Here is a 24,456-nt window from a genome sequence, read left to right on the forward strand (position 1 = left end):
TATGGCAGTTCAATCAGATTCATTAAATCTCAGAGAGGGTCAGAGTGTTTTGCAAAGTGCTATTTTGAGAGGGAACATGTTAGGTACTGCCGACACACTGATGCACATATATATTACACATATATGTTATATATATATATATCAAGCTCATGAACACTACTCCTTCTCACTGCTGGGCATTCGGCCTTATCACAGCGGGATGCATGCGGTGTCAAATTGACATTAGTGACTGACAGATAGGACAACTCATTGGTCAGTAGAGTTGTGATATATGACATAAGTCAACACATACAGTATAGGTGATGTGAAATGATATTGAGACCATGAAAAAAGTCATAAACAACATCTGTCACATCTCAACACTGCTCTTTTAGAGAATCTGTGTTGCCGAGCATGTAATAACCTTGAGAAAGTAGTCTTGTGCTGTGTTAGAGAGTAAGACTGCTTTTGGAAATGGATCCATGGTAATACAGAAGATCCAGTTTCCTTCCCAGTAAGTTGCAATTGAATTTTGTTTGTACTGCATTGCAAAGAGAAGAGGCTTTAAAATGTTTATATCTGAATGAATGGGTGTGACTGGGGCAAGTTGTCACATGTATTTCAGCAAATATAAGGCCTTTAAAAATGAAAAGGTTTTGTATGTTGGTTCAGTTTAAAGCACTCTTAAAATTAGGTTGGCAGCATGTCATGGGTATAAAATGCAATTTCTTTGCAATTATTATTTTTTTTGGTCCAAATCAAATTCAACAGTCCCTTGATGCCAACCCATCCTCAAGATTACATGCATGCTAATTGTTAATATTATTTTAATAAATGGTTTGAACTTTGCTAAAAAGAAAAGAACCTTTAATGTTTAATAGTGACAAGTTTGACAGCATGCCCCTGTTTTTTGGATTTTTTTTGCAATAAAGAACACATTAACAAGTGTAAAGATAAACAATAAACAGAATATTCTAAGGGGTTTACAAGAAAATATGAATTAAAAAACTAAAACAGCATTTAAAAAAATACTAAAATAACACTGCTTACAAGCAATTGATTTTTTAAAACATTTTTGTTACTTGAATAAATTAAATATGAAAAAAGATCTTAAGAAGTATATATATAAAAATGACAAACACAACAAAATGATTAACTTGAACTAAAATTAAAATATAAAAATAAATACTGATTCAAAATATTAATACAAACTATAATAGTATCTCAGTGATCCCAAAACAGCACTGCTTACAACAAATTAAATTTTTGAGATGGTAATACAAATATAAAACATGTTTCATTCAAAAAAAAAAAAATAATAATAAAAAAAAATAATAATAATAATGATAAATAAATAAAAACAAAGTATTTTCTTGTATGTAAATGTATGAATGCAAAATGCATGGGGAATAGTAACGAAGCAAGGTTCGTATCTAAACACTATGTGGCTCTGTAGTGTTTACACATTATGCAAGACAAGAGTTCTTGTTGTAAGCTGTGTATAGGGTGGTGTGTAGCCTATACATTAACAAGAAAATAGTAATAATTGTATTAATTAATAACCCTTCATCAATGATCTGTTGACCTACGGTCAGCCATCACTCCTAAATATTAAAGCCCAGCTGCCCAGTCATAATTGCACTTTCACAGAAATACTGAGATGCACATACATGAAGACAAAGACTCATTATGTGGCACGTGGGTCCTTCACAAGAACACTGTGTTCTGTACATTTTGTTCTACATGTCACGTAGCAAGAAGCGCGGACCACGGCGGACGCGCGCGTTCACGAAGCGCTCTGTCGCCATCTGGCGGTGAAGACGCGCGATTGAACGCGACACCAAACGAGCATCCCAAACAACATCTGCACGCCAAAGCTTTGCTCTATTATGTCTTTTTTATTTTAATGCAATTTTTAATATCAATGTTCAAAATAACAAAAAATATAATTAAATATTAAATATAATACATTTTGGTTATCTAATTTGAAGACTTTCAGACATTCACAGTAAATTACATTACCAGTCAAACGTTTTTGGACAGTAAGATTGCTCGTTAAGTCTGCATTTATTTGATCCACAGTACAACAAAAGCAGTAATATTTTTATTTAAAAGAACTGATTTTTATTTAAATTCATTTTAAAATGTAATTTATTCCTGTTATCAAAGTTGAATTTTCAGCATCATTACTCTCTTCAGTGTCACATGATCCTTCAGAAATCATTCTAATATGCTGATTTGATTTGGTATGGATTTTAAATTATTATTATCATCATCATCATCATCAATATTTAAAACATGGATTTTAATTTGATGAATAGAAAGATGCAAGGATCAGCATTTATACACTACCAGTCAAAAGCTTAGAGTCAGTGAATGATTACTTTTATTTAACAAGGATGCTTTAAATTGGTCAAAAGTGATGATAAAGGCATTTATAATGATACAATGTTTTTTTTTTCAGATAAATGCTGTTCTTCTGAAAAAAATCTACTCAGCTGTTTTCAACATAATAATAATAAAAGTTTTTTGAGCAGCAAATCAGAATATTAGAATGATTTCTGAAGGTTCATGTGACTGGAGTAATGATGCTAAAAATTCAGCTTCAAAATCACAAAAATAAATGACATTTTTAAATATATTCAAATAGAAAACAGTTATTTTAAACAGTAAAAATATTTCAAAATTTTACAGAATTTTAATTTCACAAATTATACTCATTTTAATTTAACTGACGAGATGTCTTACTGTGCAAAAACTGAAATAAAATATAAATGTTAAATGAGAAACTTACTAAAAAATCTTGCCTATGCAACTCACTGCTAAAAAACATAAAAATGAAAGCTAAATCAAAATTGTAATATTCTACAATTATTGTTAGTGAACATTTCTACCATTAACTGACCTATTTAAAAAAAATACAAAGATAGTTTAATAAACTCACATTGACCTTTTGTGACAACATGCCCCACAATATTCCCCATATTGTCACACTAAATGAACTAAGTATGATTTTGTTAGAAGGTTGCCAGATCAGTTTGAGAGTCAAACATCTTAAATCACATACTTCTCTGATCTAAGTTTTGAGCTGATCTTTGAGTTCTATTGTTTAGTTGCTTTTCTTCATGGGTTTTCAGCAAAACATGACAACAATTAACCTCAAATCAATACATAAATTGCAGTAATCGATTGTATTAAGTAAATGTAGCAACTTGCCCCAACCCTTTTTCCTGAAATCAGCCTAATAACTTGCTTATTGTAGGATTTTCAGCAACATTTATTCAGTATTGTTACAAACATTTCTTGATGGTACCTTGATGGTATTCTTGAAATGGTAGAAATGTAAAAGACTTATACTGAACCAATTTTTAGCCGATAAAAAGTTTAATTGATTTAAAACGCATCAGAGTGACATTTAAAAAATATATGCTTTTTTCCCAACTACAGTGGTCATTTATTTTCCTCCTATGTCTGTTTTGTTTTGTTTTATTTTAGTTTAATACACCATGCCTAAATGATCAAAGTTCATTTGTAACAAAACTGCTTTGGCAGAAAATAAATTGACTTATATAAGCCTTGTTTAGTGCAGAAAACAACAAGTGCAAACTGATGCATTTGATTGCATATGATACAAGAAACCATGCAAGTCGCTGAATTATCAACAATAGGTGCACCAGAACAACTATAATGCATATATTATCTTCAATTTTAAACTGGTTAAGAATGATACATTTTATCTTGTGCATAAAAACAAGTTTGTACTTTGCATGTAAATCTTTAGCTTCATTATTTCTAAGTTTAATGTTCAGGTTAGGGGTGATTTATAACAAAAGTTATGGAATTTTTAATGCTTTATTGAAAGGTTAAATCTTTATAATGTCTAATGCACATTATTTCAGTAAAGCATCTAGCTGAAGACTCTAAAACAGTAGTTGTCCTGAGCTAAAAGGGTCTCATAGCACATGACTCGCTCAAGGAGAACAGAAGCGTCCATAAAACAGAATGCTCTTGGTTGGATTGTGTCGGATGAAGAAGAGGAACGGATGATCTGCGTTAAAGACCTGTGGGATCCTCAGACACCGGTTCATCACAACGACTCCGGTGGCTGCAGCCGCTTCGGTTCCTTCCTCGTTTACTTCAACGAAGGCTTTATGAATCACCTTCGACACCACCAGGTTGTTGTTGGGCGACATGCCTGAAAGATTCACCTTCATTTCATCGAACACATCCTCCATTCCCATGCTGATCAGAAGACTCTTCATGTCATAGGTTTGCTCCATCTTGAATCTGGGCAGAGATACTTGAACTTCTTGTTTACGCATGACTTCAGGTTTGGTCCACTCCATGAGCTTCTCGTAGGTCAGAGCCTTTTCGAGCTGGATAAGAAAGTCATGTTAATGTGTGTTTTGAAAACCATATGAAATCAACGTAAATACTTAGAACTTGGCACTTGTATTTGCCACTAAGAAATAACAATCCACATATGAACAGTTCTTAAAAGAACATTTTTTTTCTTAGTGTGAAGAACGTCGGAAGAACCCTTTTCCACCGTAAAGAACCTTTTGTGGAATGGAAAGGTTCCAAGGATGTTGAAGGTTCTTCATAAAACCATAAAGGATTGTCCAATATGAATTGTCGTGCCATTATTTCTTAAAGGAAAAGTTGACTTCCAGAACAAAAATTTACAGATAATTTACTCCCCCTCTTGTCATCTAAGATGTTCATGTCTCTCTTTCTTCAGTTGTAAAGAAATTGTTTTTTGAGGAAAACTTTTCAGGATTTCTCTCCATATAATGGACTGCCCCTGAGTTTGAACTTCCAAAATGTGACCCTGGACCACAAAACCAGTCATAAGGTAAAATTTTACAAAACTGAGATGTATACATCATATGAAAGCTCAATCAATAAGCTTTCTATTGATATATGGTTTGTTAGGATAGGACAATATTTAGCCGAGATACATCTATTTGAAAATCTGGAATCTGAGGGTGCAAAAAAATCTAAATACTGTGAAAATCACCCTTAAAGTTGTCCAAATTAAGTTCTTAACAATGCATATTACTAATCAAAAATTACATTTTGATATATTTACAGTAGGAATTTTACAAAAAAATCTTCATGGAACATGATCTTTACTTAATTTCCTAATGATTTTTGGCATAAAAGAAAAATCAATAAATTTGACCCATACAATGTATTTTTGGCTATTGCTACAAATATACCCCAGCGACTTAAGACTGGTTTTGTGGTCCAGGGTCACAAATGCAGTTTAAATGCAGCTTCAAAAGCTCTAAACGATCCCAGCTGAGGAAGAAGAGTCTTATCTAGCAAGACGATCAGTTATTTTCTAAAATAATTGATGATTTATATACTTTTTAACCTCAAATGCTCGTTTTGTCTAGCTCTGCATGAACTCCGTTTAAAACAGTTAGGGTATGTCTCAAAACTCCCAAACCATTTTCTCCTCCAACTTCAAAATCTACATCGCTGCAGAAGTACCAACCCAGTGTTTACAAAGTGAACATGCAAAGAAGATTAAACACCCTTTAAGATGGGAGTTTTTCAACCTACCCTGTCATGAGCCGGAATACACAGAACTCACGCAGAGCTAGGCAGGACAAGTATTTGACGTTAAAAAGTATAGAATTTTTTTTAATTTTTTTTTTTTGAAAATAACCTATCATTTCTAAATAAGACCCTTATTCCTTGGCTGGGATCATTAAGAGCCCTTTGAAGCTGCATTTAAACTGCATTTTGGAAGTTCAAACTCGGGGCACCATAGAAGTTCACTATATGGAGAAAAATCCTGAAATATAAAAGAAAAACAATTTCTTCACGACTGAAAAAAGAAACACATGAACATCTTGGATGACAAGGGGGTGAGTAAAATTATCTGTAATTTTTTGTGAAAAAAAGTGAATGTCTCCTTTAAGAAATAATGAATCGGCAATCCATATTGGCTTTCATGGTTTCACAAAGAACCTTCATCATCCTTGGAACCTTTCCATTCCACAAGAGGTTCTTTATGGTGGAAAAGGGTTCTTCACACTAAGAAAACATAGTTCTTTTCAGAACTGTTCAAGGAAAGGTTCTTTGGGGAACCCAAGATGTTTCTTTGGGAGCAGAACCTGTTTCTCACCTTCTGAAGGCCGGTGGTTTCGTCTTGAATCTCATTAGGAAGGATGATCAACATACTGAGACTCTTCCCGACATACGGCAGCTCCAGAACCTGACTGTTCATCTCTGGGATGAAGACCACTGGAAACTCTGCCTTTTGACTCATCATCTTTACTGGTTTAGTCTGAGTCTGCCATGCATCAATGGAATCAATTTGGAAACAAATGTCAAACCTGCTCAAACTTAATTTCACATATTTTCACGTATTCAACAAGAGCATGAAATCTCACCTTGTTCAGCTTAAACTGCCCATCTCCGGTATTTTCCTTTGGGAATTTCCTCTCCCAGTTCCCCTTGAAGTAGATGGCGTTCACCAAGACCAGTCTCGTCATCGAATCGATGGATCCCTTTTGGAGCAAGTCCTTGATCTTTCCTGGAAAGCAAATATAATAATAGCATCTCAAAGATTTTTTTTTTTTTTAACCCTACAAAGAGTCACAAATCAACTTAAGATCTACATATAAAAAAGCTAAACCTAAAGCTTTTTAAAATTAAGATTTTAACCTTGTGTTTTTTTCTCCACCCATTTGTTGATGTCGACACGGGAAGCGTCTGATTTCTTTATGAAGTCCACCTTCTCCAGTCCGGCTTCATAGTATCTTTTTGCATCATTGAGGAATTTCTGTAACACAGCAGACATTTTTAGAACCTTGTACTTTAATACCATAGAAAACCTTGAATTATTTGTATCGAGTCTTACCTCAACAAACTGGTAGGATTGGTCTCCGTAGAGGCGGTTGGCGACACTCAATGTATACAGGATTCCTGGTTTATTCAGTTCACTCATGAGCTTGTTGAAGCTGGAATGAATTTGCTCCTCTGTCTTTTGTCCAGATGCAAGCTGAGCCTGCTTCTGCTTCTGCATTAACAATATCAAATTTAGTCACATACAGCTGTTATTGCTATCATAAAGTCATGAGTTTGGCATTTCATTTAAATACTCATACTAAACCTTAAGTTCAGGAGGTAGCTCAAATTTCTGTGTTTGTTGCATCATTGACGGTCCATGTTGACTCTTGACGCCACACATTATCTGGGGCTTCTGGGCTTGTTGATAAGATGCTGAAGTCGCAGCATCAGCAGGTTTGGGAGGATTGGTAAAACACAGGACCTACAGAACATCATTGGTAGAATGGCAGAATAAAACACTTTTAATATTCGACTCAAAACTTGCTTGTAAATCTCTCATTATGCTGTATCATCACCAAATCTTGGATTCAATCTTTTTGTATAGAAATACAAAACCTGTGCTAATTGAAAGAAAGCAAGTTTAAAAAAAAGATTGAAACCAAGATTTGGTGACAATATAGCATGAGAAATATATTTTTTGTAGGTTGACTGTACTTTTTGACCATTAATTTTCAAATTGTTATACCCTGTGTGAGCAAAGCCAATACATTAAGGTCTGATGTGATAACATTTAACTAGTATTTTGGGCAAAAAGAAGTCCTTTATGGGACAAAATGGCTGCTATTCTGATTGGGGTTCCAAAAGGGTGAAAACATTTTCTGGTAACTTTCCAAAAATCCCTGGAAGATTCCAAAAAAATCTGGAATGTTTCCAAAATTTACGGGAAATGTTCCATTTTTTTGCAACCCTAAATCTGATGACTAATCTATTATAAATGCGTTTTATAAAAAACCCTTTAGAAAGTTTAAAATGCACTAGAAACAATTACATTTTTAAAGGATCAAATAAATTTTTTGTTGAGTTGCATCCTTAGGCCATTGATTAACTATACAGTGATGGCCAATAGTATTGGAAATACAATACTATTGTAACACTAGCTTTTCACAGTTCTTCTGGATTTCGTTTGTCTCAGTTTGTTCTGTTTCTTCGTGTCATTTCAGACAGACTGGATAATGATGAGATCAAATCTCTGTGGAGCACTGGCTGTTTTCAGACTCCTCGTGCAAACAAAAACCTCACTGGATTATTACAATTAATGGCAAAATGAAGGTTTGAAAATGTAAACTGATATTTCCTACTCTCACACTAAAAAAAGACTGAAATAACTGACTTAAAACCATTTTTAACTGGTGAAAATACTAGTGTTCTTATCATTTTGGTCACCACTGTAAATAAGTGGAAATATGGCAACTTTTTGTTTATGCAATATTTAAAACTCGGATTACACACAATGAGTACCAAGCAGAATGAACTTCTTGTTTAAGTAATCATTTTTACATGTATTTTTTGCAACCCTAAAACTGATAACTAATCTATTGTGAATCTATTTCTTAAATACCCTTTAGAAAGTGTAAAATGCACTAGAAACAAGAAAATGTTTAAAGACACTAAAACATTTTTTGTTGATTCGCAACCTAAGGCCATTGATTAACTATACAGTGGTGAAATTACATCCAGTCCGTCTGGAATGACATGAAGAAACAGAACAAACTGAGACAGACTAAATCCAGAAGAACTGTGGCAATGTCTCTAAGATGCTTCATGAAAACTTCTTTCAAAGCTACAGTACTTTTCAAAGGTTTAGGCACTTGAAATGCTATAAAATGAATATGCTGTGAAAAACCATGTCATAAATAGATTTTCTTTATCAATTAACTTATATTATTTAAATTAAATCAACATTTGGTGTGGCCATTGATTGCATTTAGAGGTACACTTGTGCATCGTTTTTCAGGTAGCTTTGCAGGTAGGTTTCTTGAAGCATCTGAAGACGTTGCCCCAGTTCTTCTGGATTTAGTCTGTCTTTGTTCTGTTTCATTCCAGACAGACTGGATGATGATAAAATCAGATCTCTGTGTGGAGCACTGGCTGTTGCCAGACTCTTCGTGCAAACAAAAATCTCACTAGATTATTGAAAATGTAAACTGATATTTCCTACTGACACACTACAGCAAAAGATAAAAATAACTGAGTTAAAACCATTTTCATCATTTTGGCCACCACTATAAATAAGTGGAAAATATCTGGCAACTTGTTTGTTTATGCAATGCCTATATTGCAAATTACACTCATTTAGTAACGAGCGGAATGAACTTCTTGTTTAAGTAATCATTGTTACATAGGTTTTGCTTACAAGTCAGTGTTTCACAAATAATGCCCACTGAATATTAATCCATAACAGTTAGTGCATATGTGAAATATAACGCACAAGCTGCAACACTGTTGTGAAGATGAGTATATAATAACCAGTGTTAATTTCTGCATGAGCTGTTCCTTTCAAAAATCTTTTGTGCAAAAGTCTTACATCACTTCCTGGTCTTTTTCTTCCTCTGTCTTTTCACACTTTGTCAACACTCTCTCTCTCTCAGTTAAAGTATGTAGTATTTCAGATTGTGTGAGATCACCTTAAACATCTGTGCGGCTGTGTTTCCTTTTGCTCCGAGTGACACCATGGCCAGAGCTGAGGAGATGCTGATTGGAGAGTAGAAGACATTTTTTGATGCATCTCCTTCACTGATCTTTTTGAAGAGGTTTAGAGAGAACTGTGTGTTTGCTGCAGACAAAATCTCCATTTTCACAAGCTGAGCAAGAAAGAAAAGAGATGCATTTTCAGCATAACAATTCCTATGTAAACAACATCACATGTTTTATCAAAGAAACATGGATGCTTTACGTCAGATTTCTAACATCAGAACAGTAGCGTAGTAGTTTGTAGTTGAATTATGTACACATTCAAATCTAAAATGTACTAACTTGTTAGTTCTAGTAAACTATATAAAAGTACTTCAAACAAACAGAGAAGTGGATTAAAAGCTTTACCTATAGTATTCAGCAGAAGTGAAGAAGTTTCCCGTGTGTCTGAGATGAATGAATTCTCTTCTGAGTGTCAAACTAATAAATGTTGCCTCGCCCTAAAACCCAGCCTCTAAACCAAATCCAGCCTTCCTGTCAAACTAAAGGCTTGCTGGAGTTGAATGTGAAGGGGAATGTGGGCGGCTGTTGAGGGGAGGAGTGAAAAGTGTTGTCAGGGTGGATGTTTCCACATCTGACACTATCAGTGATCTGCGTAAACAAAGACGAACGCTGACTTTTTTTTTCTCATCTAATAGAGAATGTTCACTGAACATGTTTTACTAAGGTTCTCTCAATGGAATGAACGAACGTTCGTCCAGTAAATTTAATAGAATGTTCTTGCAAAGTCATCTAGTCTTTAACAATGTTCTCAAAATAGTAGCACAACAATATTATGGACCATTTTAGTTGGGTTTTAAATGTAACTAGTTGTTTCAGAATGTTTTAAAAACATTCAAAGGTAACATTTCTTTATTGTTTGCATAACCAAGAAAGACTTTTAAGAGAACAGATATTACAGATAATGTACTCACCCCCTTGTCATCCAAGATGTTCATGTCTCTCTTTCTTCACTCGTAAGGAAATTGTATATAGTGGACTTCTATGATGCCCCTGAGTTTAAATGTCCAAAATGCAATTTAAATGCAGGTTCAAAGGGCTGAGGAAGAAAGGTCTTATCTAGTGAAACAATTTAATGAGACTGTGGTAAAGAAATTATGTTTTTTGAGGAAAACATTTCAGGATTTCTCTCCATATTGTGGATTTCTATGGTGTCCCCAAGTTTGAACTTCCAAAATGCCGTTTAAATGCAGCTTCAAAGGGCTCTACACGATCCCAGACGAGGAAAAAGGGTCTTATCTAGTGAAACGATCGGTTATTTTCTAAAAACATTTACAATTTATATACTTAATTAATATTTAATCTCTACACAGATTATTTGAGGTAAAAAGTATATAAATTGTAATTCTTTTCAGAAAATAACTGATCGTTTTGCTAGATAAGACTCTTCTTTCCTCGGCTGTGATTGTCTAGAGCCCTTTGAAGCTGCATTTTGGAAGTTCACACTTGGGGGTACCATAGAAGTCCATTATATGGAGAGAAATCCTGAAATGTTTTCCTCAAAAAACATAATTTCCTTACAATTGCAGAAAGAAAGACATACATTTTGGATGACAAGGGGGTGAGTACATTATCTGTAACTTTTTGTTCTGAAGTGGTTCTCAAGGTAAAGAAAAATTAAGCAGAAGAGCAATGAAAGTTGCTAAAGTAATTTCAGGATGTTTCCTGTCATTTCAAATGTTCAGAATGTATCCACGACAAAGGGTTCTAAAAATATGATTCTAAAAAAAAAAAAAAAAAAAAAATATATATATATATATATATATATATATATATATATATATATATATATATATATAAATTCTAAGATAATTTACCTTTTTTAAAAACTTAAGGCGAGACACTGCAGGTGAATAGGGTAAAAAAAAAATTAACTAATAGTTATCACCTTACCCAGTTGATTGATTACTTTGATAATTGCAAGTTTCTAAAATGTTAGGTTTAAATATGCAAATGAGGCATTATTTCATGAAATATGCACTAATTTGCATACATTTATAGTACAAAAATCTAAACACTGGATGGAGTCAGTTTCAAAATTCTTGTTTATTTATTTTTATTTTTTGACATATTAGAGACAAAAGTTTTTACAGAGGGAATTTGGGGTATCTCATTTCGTCACAACATAATTAAATCTTTCTTTTTTTTATATTTACCATTTTCTTGAGGAATAAAATGTACAAAATCAAGCAAATTATATATGAACAAATCCCTCTGTAAAAACCTTCAGGATATAGACAGGAATACAAATGTAAAGTTTGGTGTGTGTAAGTGCTACTGAAGTGGACATTTATGGCTCAGTCTAGGAGAAAAAAAATCATTTTGAGGAAAAGGCCTTAAAAAATCAGCATTGTAACTGAAATTTATTGACACAAATAGATAAAGTGATACAAAAAGAGAAATACTTAACAGTATTTTTTTGGATGTTTTCTTTCCACTAGTCTGAAAAAGCTCTTAATGAAAAAACAAAAAAGCCCAAAATCTCAAACTTGATAGGTCCATGAAAAAAAAAAAACAGCATTTTTGCAACCGGTTTAATAACCGGTTTAATAATTCCCCTTAATAATCAAATCTCATTTTACGACCAGTCATATTTATTTTCTTAAAGCTAGCTTAAATAAAATAAAACCTTTCATGCACAGCGTGTTTAGATTTAAATGTAAGTCAGTGAGGGTTAAACTGTGTCGTCATGTCAAGCAAGTCGGACAGCATTTTAACCAGCGTGCACTGTTTGCATATTAATGTATACCTAAAAATTCTTATATAATAATTTATTTATAAAAAATAAATAAACCTTAATGCACATGGTGGTGATCATTTCTGTGCATGATTCAATTCTCAAATAAGTTTTAGTATTGAAGTGTTTTCCCATTCGATTGTGGGTTAAAGTGTGGCAATGTTCATACTTGCTCTTATTCATATAGCCTAAAGCCATACAACTCCTTTGGCTCTCCATTGTGAAGTAACTTACCTGCTTTAACATAAAGGTAAAACAAGTCAGAACTGTGAGTCATTCTGGGTGTGACTCTATGAAGACACAAGTGTACAAACACGCTTTCACCATCATGCAGTAGGGCTGGTGTCACTTTGCACTTTGTCTTTGGTTTTGTGCCAAGTGCATTGTTTTCATTTGAAGTTGAAAGAATGTCAGTTATGAGCCTGGAAACCACAAGATGCGAAAGATTTCAGGTTTTGGCTTAGAGAATTTCTTCCCACACCTTTGATTAATGGATTTCCAGTAGTTTTGCAGCAGTTTGTGGCTCAAGTCTCTTATGCTCATCAAAGTTCAATTTATTTTAACAAAAATACAGAAAAAAGTAATATTATGAAATATTATCGCAATTATTTTTTTTTCTTAATTAAACTTTAAAATAAAATTTATTTCTGTGATGCAAAGCCATTACTCCAGTCTTCAGTGTCACATGGTCCTTCAGAAATCAGTCTAATATTAAGATTTAATATTAATATTATGATTTATTACTTCTATTATCAATGCTGGAAACAGTTGTGCTGCATAATATTTTTTTGGAATCTGTGATAATTTTTTCAGAATCCTTTGAATAAAACGTTAATAAGAACAGCATTTATTCAAAATAGAAATATTTTCTTACAATGTAAGCCTTTACTATAACTTTTTTTATTATCAATTTTACACATCCTTGCTGAATAAAAATATAAATTTCTTTTAAAGAGAGAAAGAAAGAAGAAAATTACTGATGCCAAACATTGAATGTGGTGTTTATTATTACAAAAGTTGTCTATTTTAAATACATACTCTTCTTTTTAATGTTTTATTTATTAAAGATTCCTGAAAAAAGTATCACAAGTTCCAAAAAAAAATGTTTTCAACGCTGATAATAAATGAGCATATTAGAATGATTTCTGAAGGATTATTTGACACTAAAGACTGGAGTAATGATGCTGAAAATTCAGCTTTGCATCACAGGAATAAATTATATTTTAAAGTACATTAAAATAGAAGACCGCTACTTTAAATTGCATAAACATTTCACAATATAACATTTTTTTTCTGTATTTTTAATCAAATAAACACAGCCTTGATGAGCAGAAAGTCTCCTTTAAAAAGCTTTTAAAATCTTATTGATCCCAAACTTTTGAGCAGCAGTGTATATATCATTTAGATTATATACAGTAGTCAACGTGTTCATTTACAGTCAGGCTGACGCTGTTGTGAAATCACCACCTGCTTTAAAATAAAGGTAAAATAACTTGTGAGTAGCCTGGGAGTGACTGTGTGAGGTTTGTAAATGCACGATTTCACTGTAAAGAGATGATGAAATCACACTGTTGCACTTCCAGATATTTAGTTTTAAATTGAAGCTACATGTTCCTGTAAAATATTTCAGGTTTTGGTTTTAACACTTTTGACTAATGATTAAAAGTTACTCAATTGTATCAAGGGTTAACCAGTTCATACACAAAAATGATTCCTCATGCTCATTGAACCATAATTTCACAATTGGAGCATGGCCAGTCTTGACACTGTCATCCTGGAATATATATATATATATATATATTATATAAATAACATCTTAATCACTGCAATAAATAAATCCTTGGATCTTAAGTATTTGCTCATTTAAATAATTTTTTGCAATTGACTGCTTTGGTTCGTTCCTCATTTATTTCAACAAAGGCTTTATGAATCACCACCGACAGCAACAGGCCTGAAAGATTCACCTTTTTCTGCAGGTCAAAGGCATATTTTATGCACCAAACCTGTGCCATGCCATAGGTTTCATCCATCTTAAATTTGGACAGAGATACTTGAACTGTTGAAACATCTTGCTGGGTTTGGTCCACCCCAAGAGCTTCTCGAGAACGAAAGCTCACCCATAAAAAGCTTTCAGCAACATTTATTCAGTAATATTGAAAAACACAAACAATTCTTAAAATTGTACGAATGTAAAAGACAACATATCAGTTTTATTCAATAAAAAGGTTAAGATTAGAAGGGTCTAATAGCACATCACTCGCTCATGGAGAACAGTAGCGTCCATAAAACAGAATGTTCTTGGTTGGATTGTGTCGGATGAAGAAGAGGAACGGATGATCTGCGTTAAAGACCTGTGGGATCCTCAGACACAATACTGTCACAACGACTCCGGTGGCTGCAGCCGCTTCGGTTCCTTCCTCGTTTACTTCAACAAAGGCTTTATGAATCACCTTCGTCAGCACCAGGTCGTTGTTGGGCGACATGCCTGAAAGATTCACCTTCATTTCATCGAAAACATCCTCCATTTCCATGCCGATCAGAAGACTCTTCATGTCATAGGTTTGCTCCATCTTGAATCTGGGCAGAGATACTTCAACTTCTTCTTGATGCATCACTTCAGGTTTGGTCCACTCCATGAGCTTCTCGTAGGTCAGTGCCTTTTCAAGCTGGATAAGAAAGTCATGTCAATGTGGGTTTTTAAAACCATATGAAACCAACATGAATACAAATAATTGCCACTTGTATTTGCCACTTAGAAATAATGATACAACAATCCACATGCATTCTTAAAAATTCTTTAGAAATTAAATTTCTTTATTGACCTATAACATCCTTGGAACCTTTCTATTCCACAAAATGGTGGAAAATGATTCTTTAGAAGTTATTCACACTAAGAAACAATGTTTGTTTTAAGAACTGTTCACTGAAAGGTTCCTTGGAGAACCCAAGGTGATTTATTTATTTATTTATTTTTTGTGATTTACCTTCTGAAGGCCAGTGGTTTCGTCTTGAATCTCATTAGGAAGGATGATCAACATACTGAGATTCTTCCCGACATACGGCAGCTCCAGAACCTGACTGTCCATCTCTGGTATTGAGGCCATAGGAAACTTTGAGTTCTGTCGCATCATCTTCACTGGTTTAGTTTGAGTCTGCAAAGCATCAGTGGAAACACTTCATATATTTTGAGTCAACAACACTCAACAATAACAGTAATTTATTGGCATTGATGGTTCCATGAAGAACCTTGAACATCCATGGAACCTTTCAAATGCAGAGAAGGTTCTTTATAGATCTTTAAAATATTCTTCAAAAGGTTCTTTTAAGAACTGTTTACTGAAAGGTTCTTTGGGGAATCAAAAAAGGTTCTTCAATTGCATCACTATAAAAACACCTTTTGGAACCTTTATTTTTAAGAGTGAAGAACATGAAATCTCACCTTGTTCAGCTTGAATTGTCCATCTCCGGTGGCATCCATTGGGAATTTCTTCTCCCAGTTTCCCTTGAAGTAGATGGCGTTCACCAAGACCAGTCTCGTCAATGCATTGATGGATCCGCTCGGGAGCAAGTCCTTGATCTTTTCTACAAAAGCAAATACTATTATAGTATCTCAAAGAATCTTTCACATTTCTAAATTTGTCCTACAAAGAGTCATTCAGTAGTTTTTAAAAGTGTAAAATCACTGTCAATTCAAACTAAGTTTCACCTTGAGTGTTTTTCTGCACCCATTTGTTGATGTCGACACGTGCAGCATCTGATTTCTTTATGAAGTCCACCTTCTCCAGTCCGGCTTCATAGTATCTTTTTGCATCATTAAGGAATTTCTGTGACACAGCAAACCTATTTAATCAAGATCATTTCCAGAACCTTGTCAAACCTAGAATTATTTGTATTGAGTCTTACCTCAACAAACTGGTAGGATTGGTCTCCGTAGAGGCGGTTGGCAAGACTCAATGCATACGGGACTCCTGGTTTGTTCAGTTCACTCATGAGCTGGTTGAAGCTGGAATGAATTTGCTCCTCAGTTTTTTGTCCAGGTGCAGGCTGAGCAGGATTGTTAAAACCCAGGACCTACACAGCATTATTATAGTAGAATTAAACAAATACTGGATTCAATCTTTTTATCAACTCCTAAAAATAAAGGTGCTTACAGCGATGCCATAGAAGAACCTTTTTTTTGGTTCCACAAAGAACCATTCAGTCAAAGGTTATTCTTTGTGGAACCATTTAGACCAAATAAAAGGTTATTCCATGGCATCCTAAAGCAACAGTGTTGTTTTATTTTAATTAGCACAGGTTTTGTATTTCTTTTTTTTGGAGCTGATTGAATGTAAGCATCATTGTTCTGAGCTCCAGCTCCTTTTTTTTTAATAAAAAATATTTGTGGAAAAAGTGCAAAAATGATCATTTATAATAAGTTGTTATGTACTATGAGAGAAAAGATAATACATTTTAGTCTAATGGGATAAGATTAATTACCATTTTTAAAAAGAAAAAGAAAAAAGAAACCCTCTTTAGGTCAAAATGACTGTGGGGGGTTAATAAAAAATCTTACTGTTCTGATGACTCTAACATCTTTTGTGAATCTATTTCTTAAACACCCCTTAGAAAGTTTAAAATGCACTACAAACAATGACATTTTGAGGAATGGATGATGCCAGATAAATACTGCTGCTATTATAAATACACTCTTAAAAATAAAGGTGCTTCAAAAGGTTCTTCACAGCAATGCCATAGAAGAACCATTTTTGGTTCCACAAAGAACAAAGGTTGGCAAAGGTTCTTTAAAAAAACATCTCTTTCTTACCTTTTTAGAATCTGAAGAACCTTCTTTCGCCACAAAGAACCCTTTGTAAAACAGAAAGGCTCTTTAGATGTTAAAGGTTCTTTATGGAACCATTTAGACAAAAAAGGCTCTTCTATGGCATCAATTCAAATTACACACATTGAGTAACAAGCAGAATTGATTTCCTGTTTGTGAAACCAATTTTACATAAATGTTCTACAGTTCTAAATTAATGCTCTGAACATTAATCATTAATGACTAGTGCTAATTTCTGGGTGAGCTGTTCCTTTAAAAATTTCTTGTGCAAAAGTCTGGAGTCACTTCCTGGTCTTGTTCTCCCTCTGTCTCTATTTTCTGTCTCGTCACTCTTTCTCAGTTAAAGTATGTAGTAATTCAGATTGTGTGAGATCACCTTAAACATCTGTGCGGCTGTGTTTCCTTTTGCTCCGAGTGACACCATGGCCAGAGCTGAGGAGATGCTGATTGGAGAGTAGAAGACATTTTTTGATGCATCTCCTTCACTGATCTTTTTGAAGAGGTTTAGAGAGAACTGTGTGTTTGCTGCAGACAAAGGATCCATTTTCACAAGCTGAGCAAGAAAGAAAAGAGATGCATTTTCAGCATAACAATTCCTATGTAAACAACATCAAAGAAACATGGATGCTTTTCGTCAGATTTCTAACATCAGAACAGTAGCAGTTTGTAGTTGAATTATGTACACATTCAGATCTAAAATGTACTAACTTGTTAGATTTATTAGACTGTAAACTATATAAAAGTACTTCAAACAAACAGAGAAGTGAATTAAAAGCTTTACCTATATTATTCAGCAGAAGTGAAGAAGTTTCCCATGTGTTGAAGATGAATGAATTCTCTTCTGAGTGTCAATCTAATAAATGTTGCCTCGCCCTAAAACCCAGCCTCTAAACCAAATCCAGCCTTCCTGTCAAGCTAAAGGCTTGCTGGAGTTGAATGTGAAGGGGAATGTGGGCGGCTGTTGAGGGGAGGAGTGAAAAAGTGTTGTCAGGGTGGATGTTTCCACATCTGACACTATCAGTGATCTGCGTAAACAAAAACGAACGCTGACTTTTTTTTCCTCAGCTAAAATTCCTCAGCTGTCCAAAATGCAGCATAAATGCAGGTTCAAAGGGCTGAGGAAGAAAGGTCTTATCTAGTGAAACAATTTAATGAGACTGTGGTAAAGAAATTATGTTTTTTGAGGAAAACATTTCAGGATTTCTCTCCATATAGTGGATTTCTATGGTGTCCCCAAGTTTGAACTTCCAAAATGCTGTTTAAATGCAGCTTCAAAGGGCTCTACACGATCCCAGACGAGGAAAAAGGGTCTTATCTAGTGAATCGATCGGTTATTTTCTAAAAACATTTACAATTTATATACTTAATTAATATTTAATCTCTACACAGATTATTTGAGGTAAAAAGTATATAAATTGTAATTCTTTTCAGAAAATAACTGATCTTCTTTTCTCGGCTGTGATTGTCTAGAGCCCTTTGAAGCTGCATTTTGGAAGTTCAAACTCGGGGGTACCATAGAAGTCCATTATATGGAGAGAAATCCTGCAATGTTTTCCTCAAAAAACATAATTTCCTTACGACTGAAGAAAGAAAGACATGAACATCTTGGATGACAAGGGGGTGAGTACATTATCTGTAAATTTTTGTTCTGAAGTGGTTCTCAAGGTAAAGAAATATTAAGCAGAAGAGCAATGAAAGTTGCTAAAGTAATTTCAGGATGTTTCCTGTCATTTCAAATGTTCAGAATGTATCCATGACAAAGGGTTCTAAAAATATGACTTTTCTATAAAAAAGTGTTCCAGTGATTCAATTTGCCCCAGATTGGGGTAAGTTGACCCGAGACAGTGGGTAAGATGCGCCATCTATAACTGACTGATATCTGATTGAATCTGACTCAAATGTGAAATTTTAAAGATAATTTACCTTTTTTAAAAACTTAAGGCGAGACACTGCAGGTGAATAGGGTAAAAAAAAAATTTAACTAATAGTTATCACCTTACTTACCCAGTTGATTGATTACTTTGATAATTGCAAACATTTTTTGTATTACAAGTTTCTAAAATGTTAGGTTTAAATATGCAAATAAGGCATTATTTAATGAAATATGCACTAATTTGCATACATTTAGTACAAAAATCTAAACACTGGATGGAGTCAGTTTCAAAATTCTTGTTTATTTATTTATTGACATATTAGAGTCAAAAGTTTTTACAGAGGGAATTTGGGGTATCTCATTTTGTCACTCCATAATTATTTTTTTTTTTGAGGAATAAAATGTACAAAATCAAGCAAATTATATATGAACAAATCCCTCTGTAAAAACCTTCAGGATATAGACAGGAATACAAATGTAAAGTTTGGTGTAAGTGCTACTGAAGTGGAGATTTGTGGCTCAGTGTAGGAGAAAAAACTCATTTTGAGAAAACGGCCTTAAATAAAATGTGTTGTAACTGAAATCTATTGACACAAACAGATAAAGTGCTATAAAAAAATAAATACTTAACAGTATTTTTTTTGATGTTTTCTTTCCACTCGTCTGAAAAAGCACTTCATGAAAAACCAAAAAGCCCAAAACAGCATTTTTTTTTTTTGCAACCGGTTTCTCCCCTTAATAATCAAATCTCATTTTAGGAACAGTCATATTTATTTTCTTAAAGCTAGCTTAAATAAAATAAAACCTTTCATGCACAGCGTGTTTAGATTTAAATGTAAGTCAATGAGGGTTAAACTGTGTCGTCATGTCAAGCAAGTCGGACAGCATTTTAACCAGCGTGCACTGTTTGCATATTAATGTATACCTAAAAATTCTTATATAATAATTTATTTATAAAAAATTCTTAAAATTGTACGAATGTAAAAGACAACATATCAGTTTTAGCCAATAAAAAGTTTAATTGATTAGCAGGGTCTCATAGCACATGACTCGCTCATGGAGAACAGTAGCGTCCATAAAACAGAATGCTCTTGGTTGGATTGTGTCGGATGAAGAAGAGGAACGGATGATCTGCGTTAAAGACCTGTGGGATCCTCAGACACTGTAACCTCATAACAACGCCGGTGGCTGCAGCCGCTTCGGTTCCTTCCTCGTTTACTTCAACGAAGGCTTTATGAATCACCTTCGTCAGCACCAGGTCGTTGTTGGGCGACATGTCTGAAAGATTCACCTTCATTTCATCGAACACATCCTCCATTCCCATGCCGATCAGAAGACTCTTCATGTCATAGGTTTGCTCCATCTTGAATCTGGGCAGAGATACTTCAACTTCTTCTTGACGCATCTTTCTGGGTTTGGTCCACTCCATGAGCTTCTCGTAGGTCAGTGCCTTTTCAAGCTGGATAAGAAAGTCATGTTAATGTTTATGTTGAATACCAAGAACTTGGCACTTGTATTTGCCACATGCATTCTTAAAAATAAAGATTCTTTATTGGCCTCTAGTTCCGTGAAGAACCTATAACATCTATGGAGCCTTCCATTCTACAAAAGCTTCTTTATGGTGGAAAAGGATTCTTTAGAAGTTCTTTACACTAAGAAACAATGTTTCTTTTAAGAACTGTTCACTAAAAGGTTCCTTGGAGAACCCAAGATGTTTTTTTAGGAGCACAACCTGTGTTGTCTCACCTTCTGAAGGCCAGTGGTTTCGTCTTGAATCTCGTTAGGAAGGATGATCAACATACTGAGATTCTTCCCGACATACGGCAGCTCCAGAACCTGACTGTCCATCTCTGGTATTGAGGCCAGAGGAAACATTGAGTTCTGTCGCATCATCTTCACTGGTTTAGTTTGAATCTGCAAAGCATCAGTGGAAACACATGAAAAATCCTAATATTTGATTTCAAATATTTTGATTCAACACACTTAAAAATAATAGTTATTTATTGGCATTGATGGTTCCATGAAGAACCTTGAACATCCATGGAACCTTTCAAATGCAGAGAAGGTTCTTTATAGATCTTTAAAATATTCTTCAAAAGGTTCTTTTAAGAATTGTTAACTGAAAGGTTCTTTGGTGAACCAAAAATGGTTCTTCTATGGCATCACTATAAAAATGCCTTTTTGGAACCTTTATTTATTTATTTTTTTTTTTTTTAGAGTAAAGAACATCACACCTTGTTCAGCTTGAACTGACCATCTACCGTGGCATCCTTTGGGAATTTCTTCTCCCAGTTCCCCTTGAAGTAGATGGCGTTCACCAAGACCAGTCTCGTCAATGCATTGATGGATCCGTTCGGGAGCAAGTCCTTGATCTTTTCTACAAAAGCAAATACTATTACAGTATCTCAAAGAACTCGAATACAACTGTTCGAAACAGCCCAGAAGGGTTTCACATTTCTAAATTCTTGACCTAAAAAAAATGTCATGCAATACATCAACTCAAGATCTACATGCATTTAAAAAATGTGAAACTGAAAGCACTACAAATAAATGTTTTTAAGAGTGTAAAGTTACTATAAATTCAAGTTTCACCTTGAGTGTTTTTCTGCACCCATTTGTTGATGTCGACACGTACAGCATCTGATTCCTTTATGAAGTCCACCTTCTCCAGTCCGGCTTCATAGTATCTTTTTGCATCATTAAGGAATTTCTGTGACACAGCAAACCTATTTAATCAAGATCATTTCCAGAACCTTGTCATACCTAGAATTATTTGTATTGAGTCTAACCTCAACAAACTGGTAGGATTGCTCCCCGTAGAGGCGGTTGGCAAGACTCAATGCATACGGGACTCCTGGTTTGTTCAGTTCACTCATGAGCTGGTTGAAGCTGGAATGAATTTGCTCCTCAGTTTGTTGTCCAGGTGCAGGCTGAGCAGGATTGTTAAAACCCAGGACCTACACAGCATTATTATGGTAGAATTAAACCCTTGTAGTATTCCCAGTCAGAAATCACTGGCTTTGTCAAATACTGGATTCAATATTTTGATCAAGTCTTAAAAATAAAGCGATGCCATAGAAGAACCTTTTTTCAGTCAAAGGTTATTTAAAGAACCATCTGTTTTGTTACCTTTTTAAAATCTGAAGAACCTTCTTTCCACAAAGAAGTTAAAGGTTCTTTATGAAACCATTTAGACAAAAAGTTGCTTATATGGCAATCTTGAAGCCTCTTTATCTTTAAGAGTGTTGTTTTCTTTTAATTATTAACTACCATTTTTGGGAAAAACAAACCCTTTTCAGGTCAAAATGACTGTGGGGTGGAGGCTAATAAAAAAATCTTACTGTTCTGTTGACTTTAACATCTTTTGTGAATCCATTTCTTAAATAAGTTTAAGATGCACTACAAACAATGACATTTCAATGAATGAATGATGTCAGATAAATTCTGCTGCTATTATAAATACACAAAGTGCTTTAAAAGTTTCTTTACAGCAATGCCATAGAAAAAAATTGTTTGGTTCCACAAAGGACCATCACTTTCTTACCTTTTTATAATCTGAAAATATATTTTATAATCTTTTTTTGCCACAAAGAAGCTTTTGTGGACAGGAAAGGTTCTTCAGATGTTCAGAAAGGTTCTTCAGATGTTAAAGGTTCTTTATGGAACCATTTACATTAAAAATGGTTATTCTATGGCATCGTGAAGCACCTTTATTTTTAAGAGTGTAAGAGGATTTATCTCAACCTCAACTCAACATCAACTCAAACTACACCCAAAAATTGTGAAACCAATTTTACATAAATGTTCTGAAGTTCTAAATGAATGCTCTAAACATTAATCTATAACTGCAGCTTGGAAATATAGTGCATATTTGAAATATAATGCACAAGTTGCATGAGGATGAGTAAATAAGAACCACTGGTTAATTTCTGGGTGAGCTGCTCCTTTAAAAATTTCTTGTGCAAAAGTCTTGAGTCACTTCCTGGTCTTGTTCTCCCTCCGTCTCTATTTTCTGTCTCGTCACTCTTTCTCAGTTAAAGTATGTAGTAATTCAGATTGTGTGAGATCACCTTAAACATCTGTGCGGCTGTGTTTCCTTTTGCTCCGAGTGACACCATGGCCAGAGCTGAGGAGATGCTGATTGGAGAGTAGAAGACATTTTTTGATGCATCTCCTTCATTGATCTTCTTAAATAGGTTTAGAGAGAACTGTGTGTTTGCTGCAGACAAAATCTCCATTTCACAAGCTGAGCAAGAAAGGAGAGATGCATTATCAGCATAAAAATTATCAGTTGTTGTCATTTCCTTTGTAAACAGCATCACATGTCTAGTAGTTTTAGTTACACATATCTGAAATGTACTAATTTGTTAGTTCTATTAGACTATAAACTATATAAACGTACTTCAAACTAACAGAGAAGAGAGTTAAAAGCTTTACCTATAGTATTCAGCAGAAGTGAAGAAGCTTCCCGTGTGTCAGAGGCAGTGATGGGAATGACGGCGCTATAAATAAACGGTGTTACTAACGGCGATACTTTTTTCAGTAACGAGTAATCAAACGAATTACTGTTTCCCCCGTTACAACGCCGCTACTGTTACTGCCGATACACTGCGCGTTACTTTAACTGAGAACACTGAAACGGTTTTCATGCAAACAGCGTTTCTCTCAGCCAAAGGACCTCTCTTTCTATGGGGGGTGTGTGTGTTCTCGGGGCCGGGGCGGGACATATAACCAGTGATGATGATTGGTGTGTTTGTAAACGTGGTGTAACTGAGAACGCGATGATTGGCTTAGATTGAGTAAATTTCCATTGTTTGCCAATCAGAGGCAAGTAGGGCTCGTTGCAGCCAGAGCCATAGAGAGTGGCCCTCATCCACAGGTGATGTCAGAAGTCACACGAAAGCCACGCCCTCTGAAAAATACATGTTTCCCCAATCCCTTGTACCAAAGAGTATAGAGAATACCAAGAGGCGAAACTCTGATGACAGATCCGTTTGCCATAGAGGTAATCGTGTACCCAAATCAAGTCAAGTGCAAATTACATGTGTATATATAGCATGCCTCAACAGGCTTCACAACACAATGCAGACATAACAAAAACGATCAATGTCTAAGAAATTATTTTTACAAGACACGATGTGACATTACTTGCCATAAATTCTCTGAATTTTGATGCCTGCAATTTAAATTCCTCTTAGCAACTAAAGAGACAATATTGACCTCTAATATTTAAGTTTTGCATTGCTTTTGTTTATTTCACACTGGGTTGAGTAGGAAAAGACAGAAGGGACCAAGTCGGGACTATTGAAGTCCATGGATACCTCTTCTGTACAAAAAGTGTATTCTAACGTTAGTGATTGACAGTAGGATAGTTCGCTATAACTTATTAGCCAAGTTATAACGTTACTAGCCAAGCTTACGAGACTAGCCGTGTACCCACTGCACAACACGACATTTTCACGGTTGTCTTTCTTCTTTTCCTTCGGG

General features: G+C 34.5%; 3 protein-coding genes across 8 annotated transcripts; all 3 read right to left on the reverse strand.

The window, feature by feature from the left end:
• Window positions 1-3,812: 3,812 nt before the first annotated feature.
• On the reverse strand, window positions 3,813-10,014 carry LOC141342333 (leukocyte elastase inhibitor-like). The gene is made up of 8 exons (XM_073846766.1): window positions 9,886-10,014; window positions 9,471-9,647; window positions 7,109-7,267; window positions 6,857-7,015; window positions 6,661-6,778; window positions 6,387-6,529; window positions 6,119-6,286; window positions 3,813-4,355 (listed from the first exon to the last, which is right to left on the reverse strand). The coding sequence occupies exons 2-8, from the start codon at window positions 9,636-9,638 to the stop codon at window positions 3,951-3,953; spliced, it is 1,320 nt and encodes a 439-aa protein (XP_073702867.1). The 5' UTR covers window positions 9,639-9,647; window positions 9,886-10,014; the 3' UTR covers window positions 3,813-3,950.
• A 4,384-nt stretch (window positions 10,015-14,398) lies between these two features.
• Window positions 14,399-23,443, reverse strand: LOC141343109 (leukocyte elastase inhibitor-like). 2 transcript variants are annotated; one of them, XM_073847706.1, is made up of 7 exons: window positions 23,407-23,443; window positions 17,473-17,649; window positions 16,178-16,345; window positions 15,981-16,098; window positions 15,714-15,856; window positions 15,259-15,426; window positions 14,399-14,940 (listed from the first exon to the last, which is right to left on the reverse strand). In XM_073847706.1, exons 2-7 carry the CDS (start codon window positions 17,638-17,640, stop codon window positions 14,536-14,538), a joined length of 1,170 nt encoding a protein of 389 aa, XP_073703807.1. In that variant the 5' UTR covers window positions 17,641-17,649; window positions 23,407-23,443; the 3' UTR covers window positions 14,399-14,535. The 2 variants fall into 2 exon arrangements, with proteins under 2 accessions (XP_073703807.1, XP_073703806.1); XM_073847705.1 differs by lacking the exon at window positions 23,407-23,443 and adding an exon at window positions 17,878-17,977.
• On the reverse strand, window positions 20,024-23,207 carry LOC141343112 (leukocyte elastase inhibitor-like). Of its 5 annotated transcripts, XM_073847715.1 has the most exons (7): window positions 23,040-23,207; window positions 22,240-22,260; window positions 21,759-21,875; window positions 21,562-21,679; window positions 21,204-21,346; window positions 20,716-20,883; window positions 20,024-20,428 (listed from the first exon to the last, which is right to left on the reverse strand). In XM_073847715.1, the coding sequence occupies exons 1-7, from the start codon at window positions 23,205-23,207 to the stop codon at window positions 20,024-20,026; spliced, it is 1,140 nt and encodes a 379-aa protein (XP_073703816.1). The 5 variants fall into 5 exon arrangements, with proteins under 5 accessions (XP_073703816.1, XP_073703812.1, XP_073703811.1 ...); XM_073847711.1 differs by lacking the exon at window positions 22,240-22,260 and having other exon boundaries at window positions 21,759-21,899; XM_073847710.1 differs by lacking the exon at window positions 22,240-22,260 and having other exon boundaries at window positions 21,759-21,926.
• Window positions 23,444-24,456: the final 1,013 nt, after the last annotated feature.

The sequence above is a fragment of the Garra rufa genome, chromosome 9, assembly GCF_049309525.1.
Source record: "Garra rufa chromosome 9, GarRuf1.0, whole genome shotgun sequence".
Taxonomy (NCBI): domain Eukaryota; kingdom Metazoa; phylum Chordata; class Actinopteri; order Cypriniformes; family Cyprinidae; genus Garra; species Garra rufa.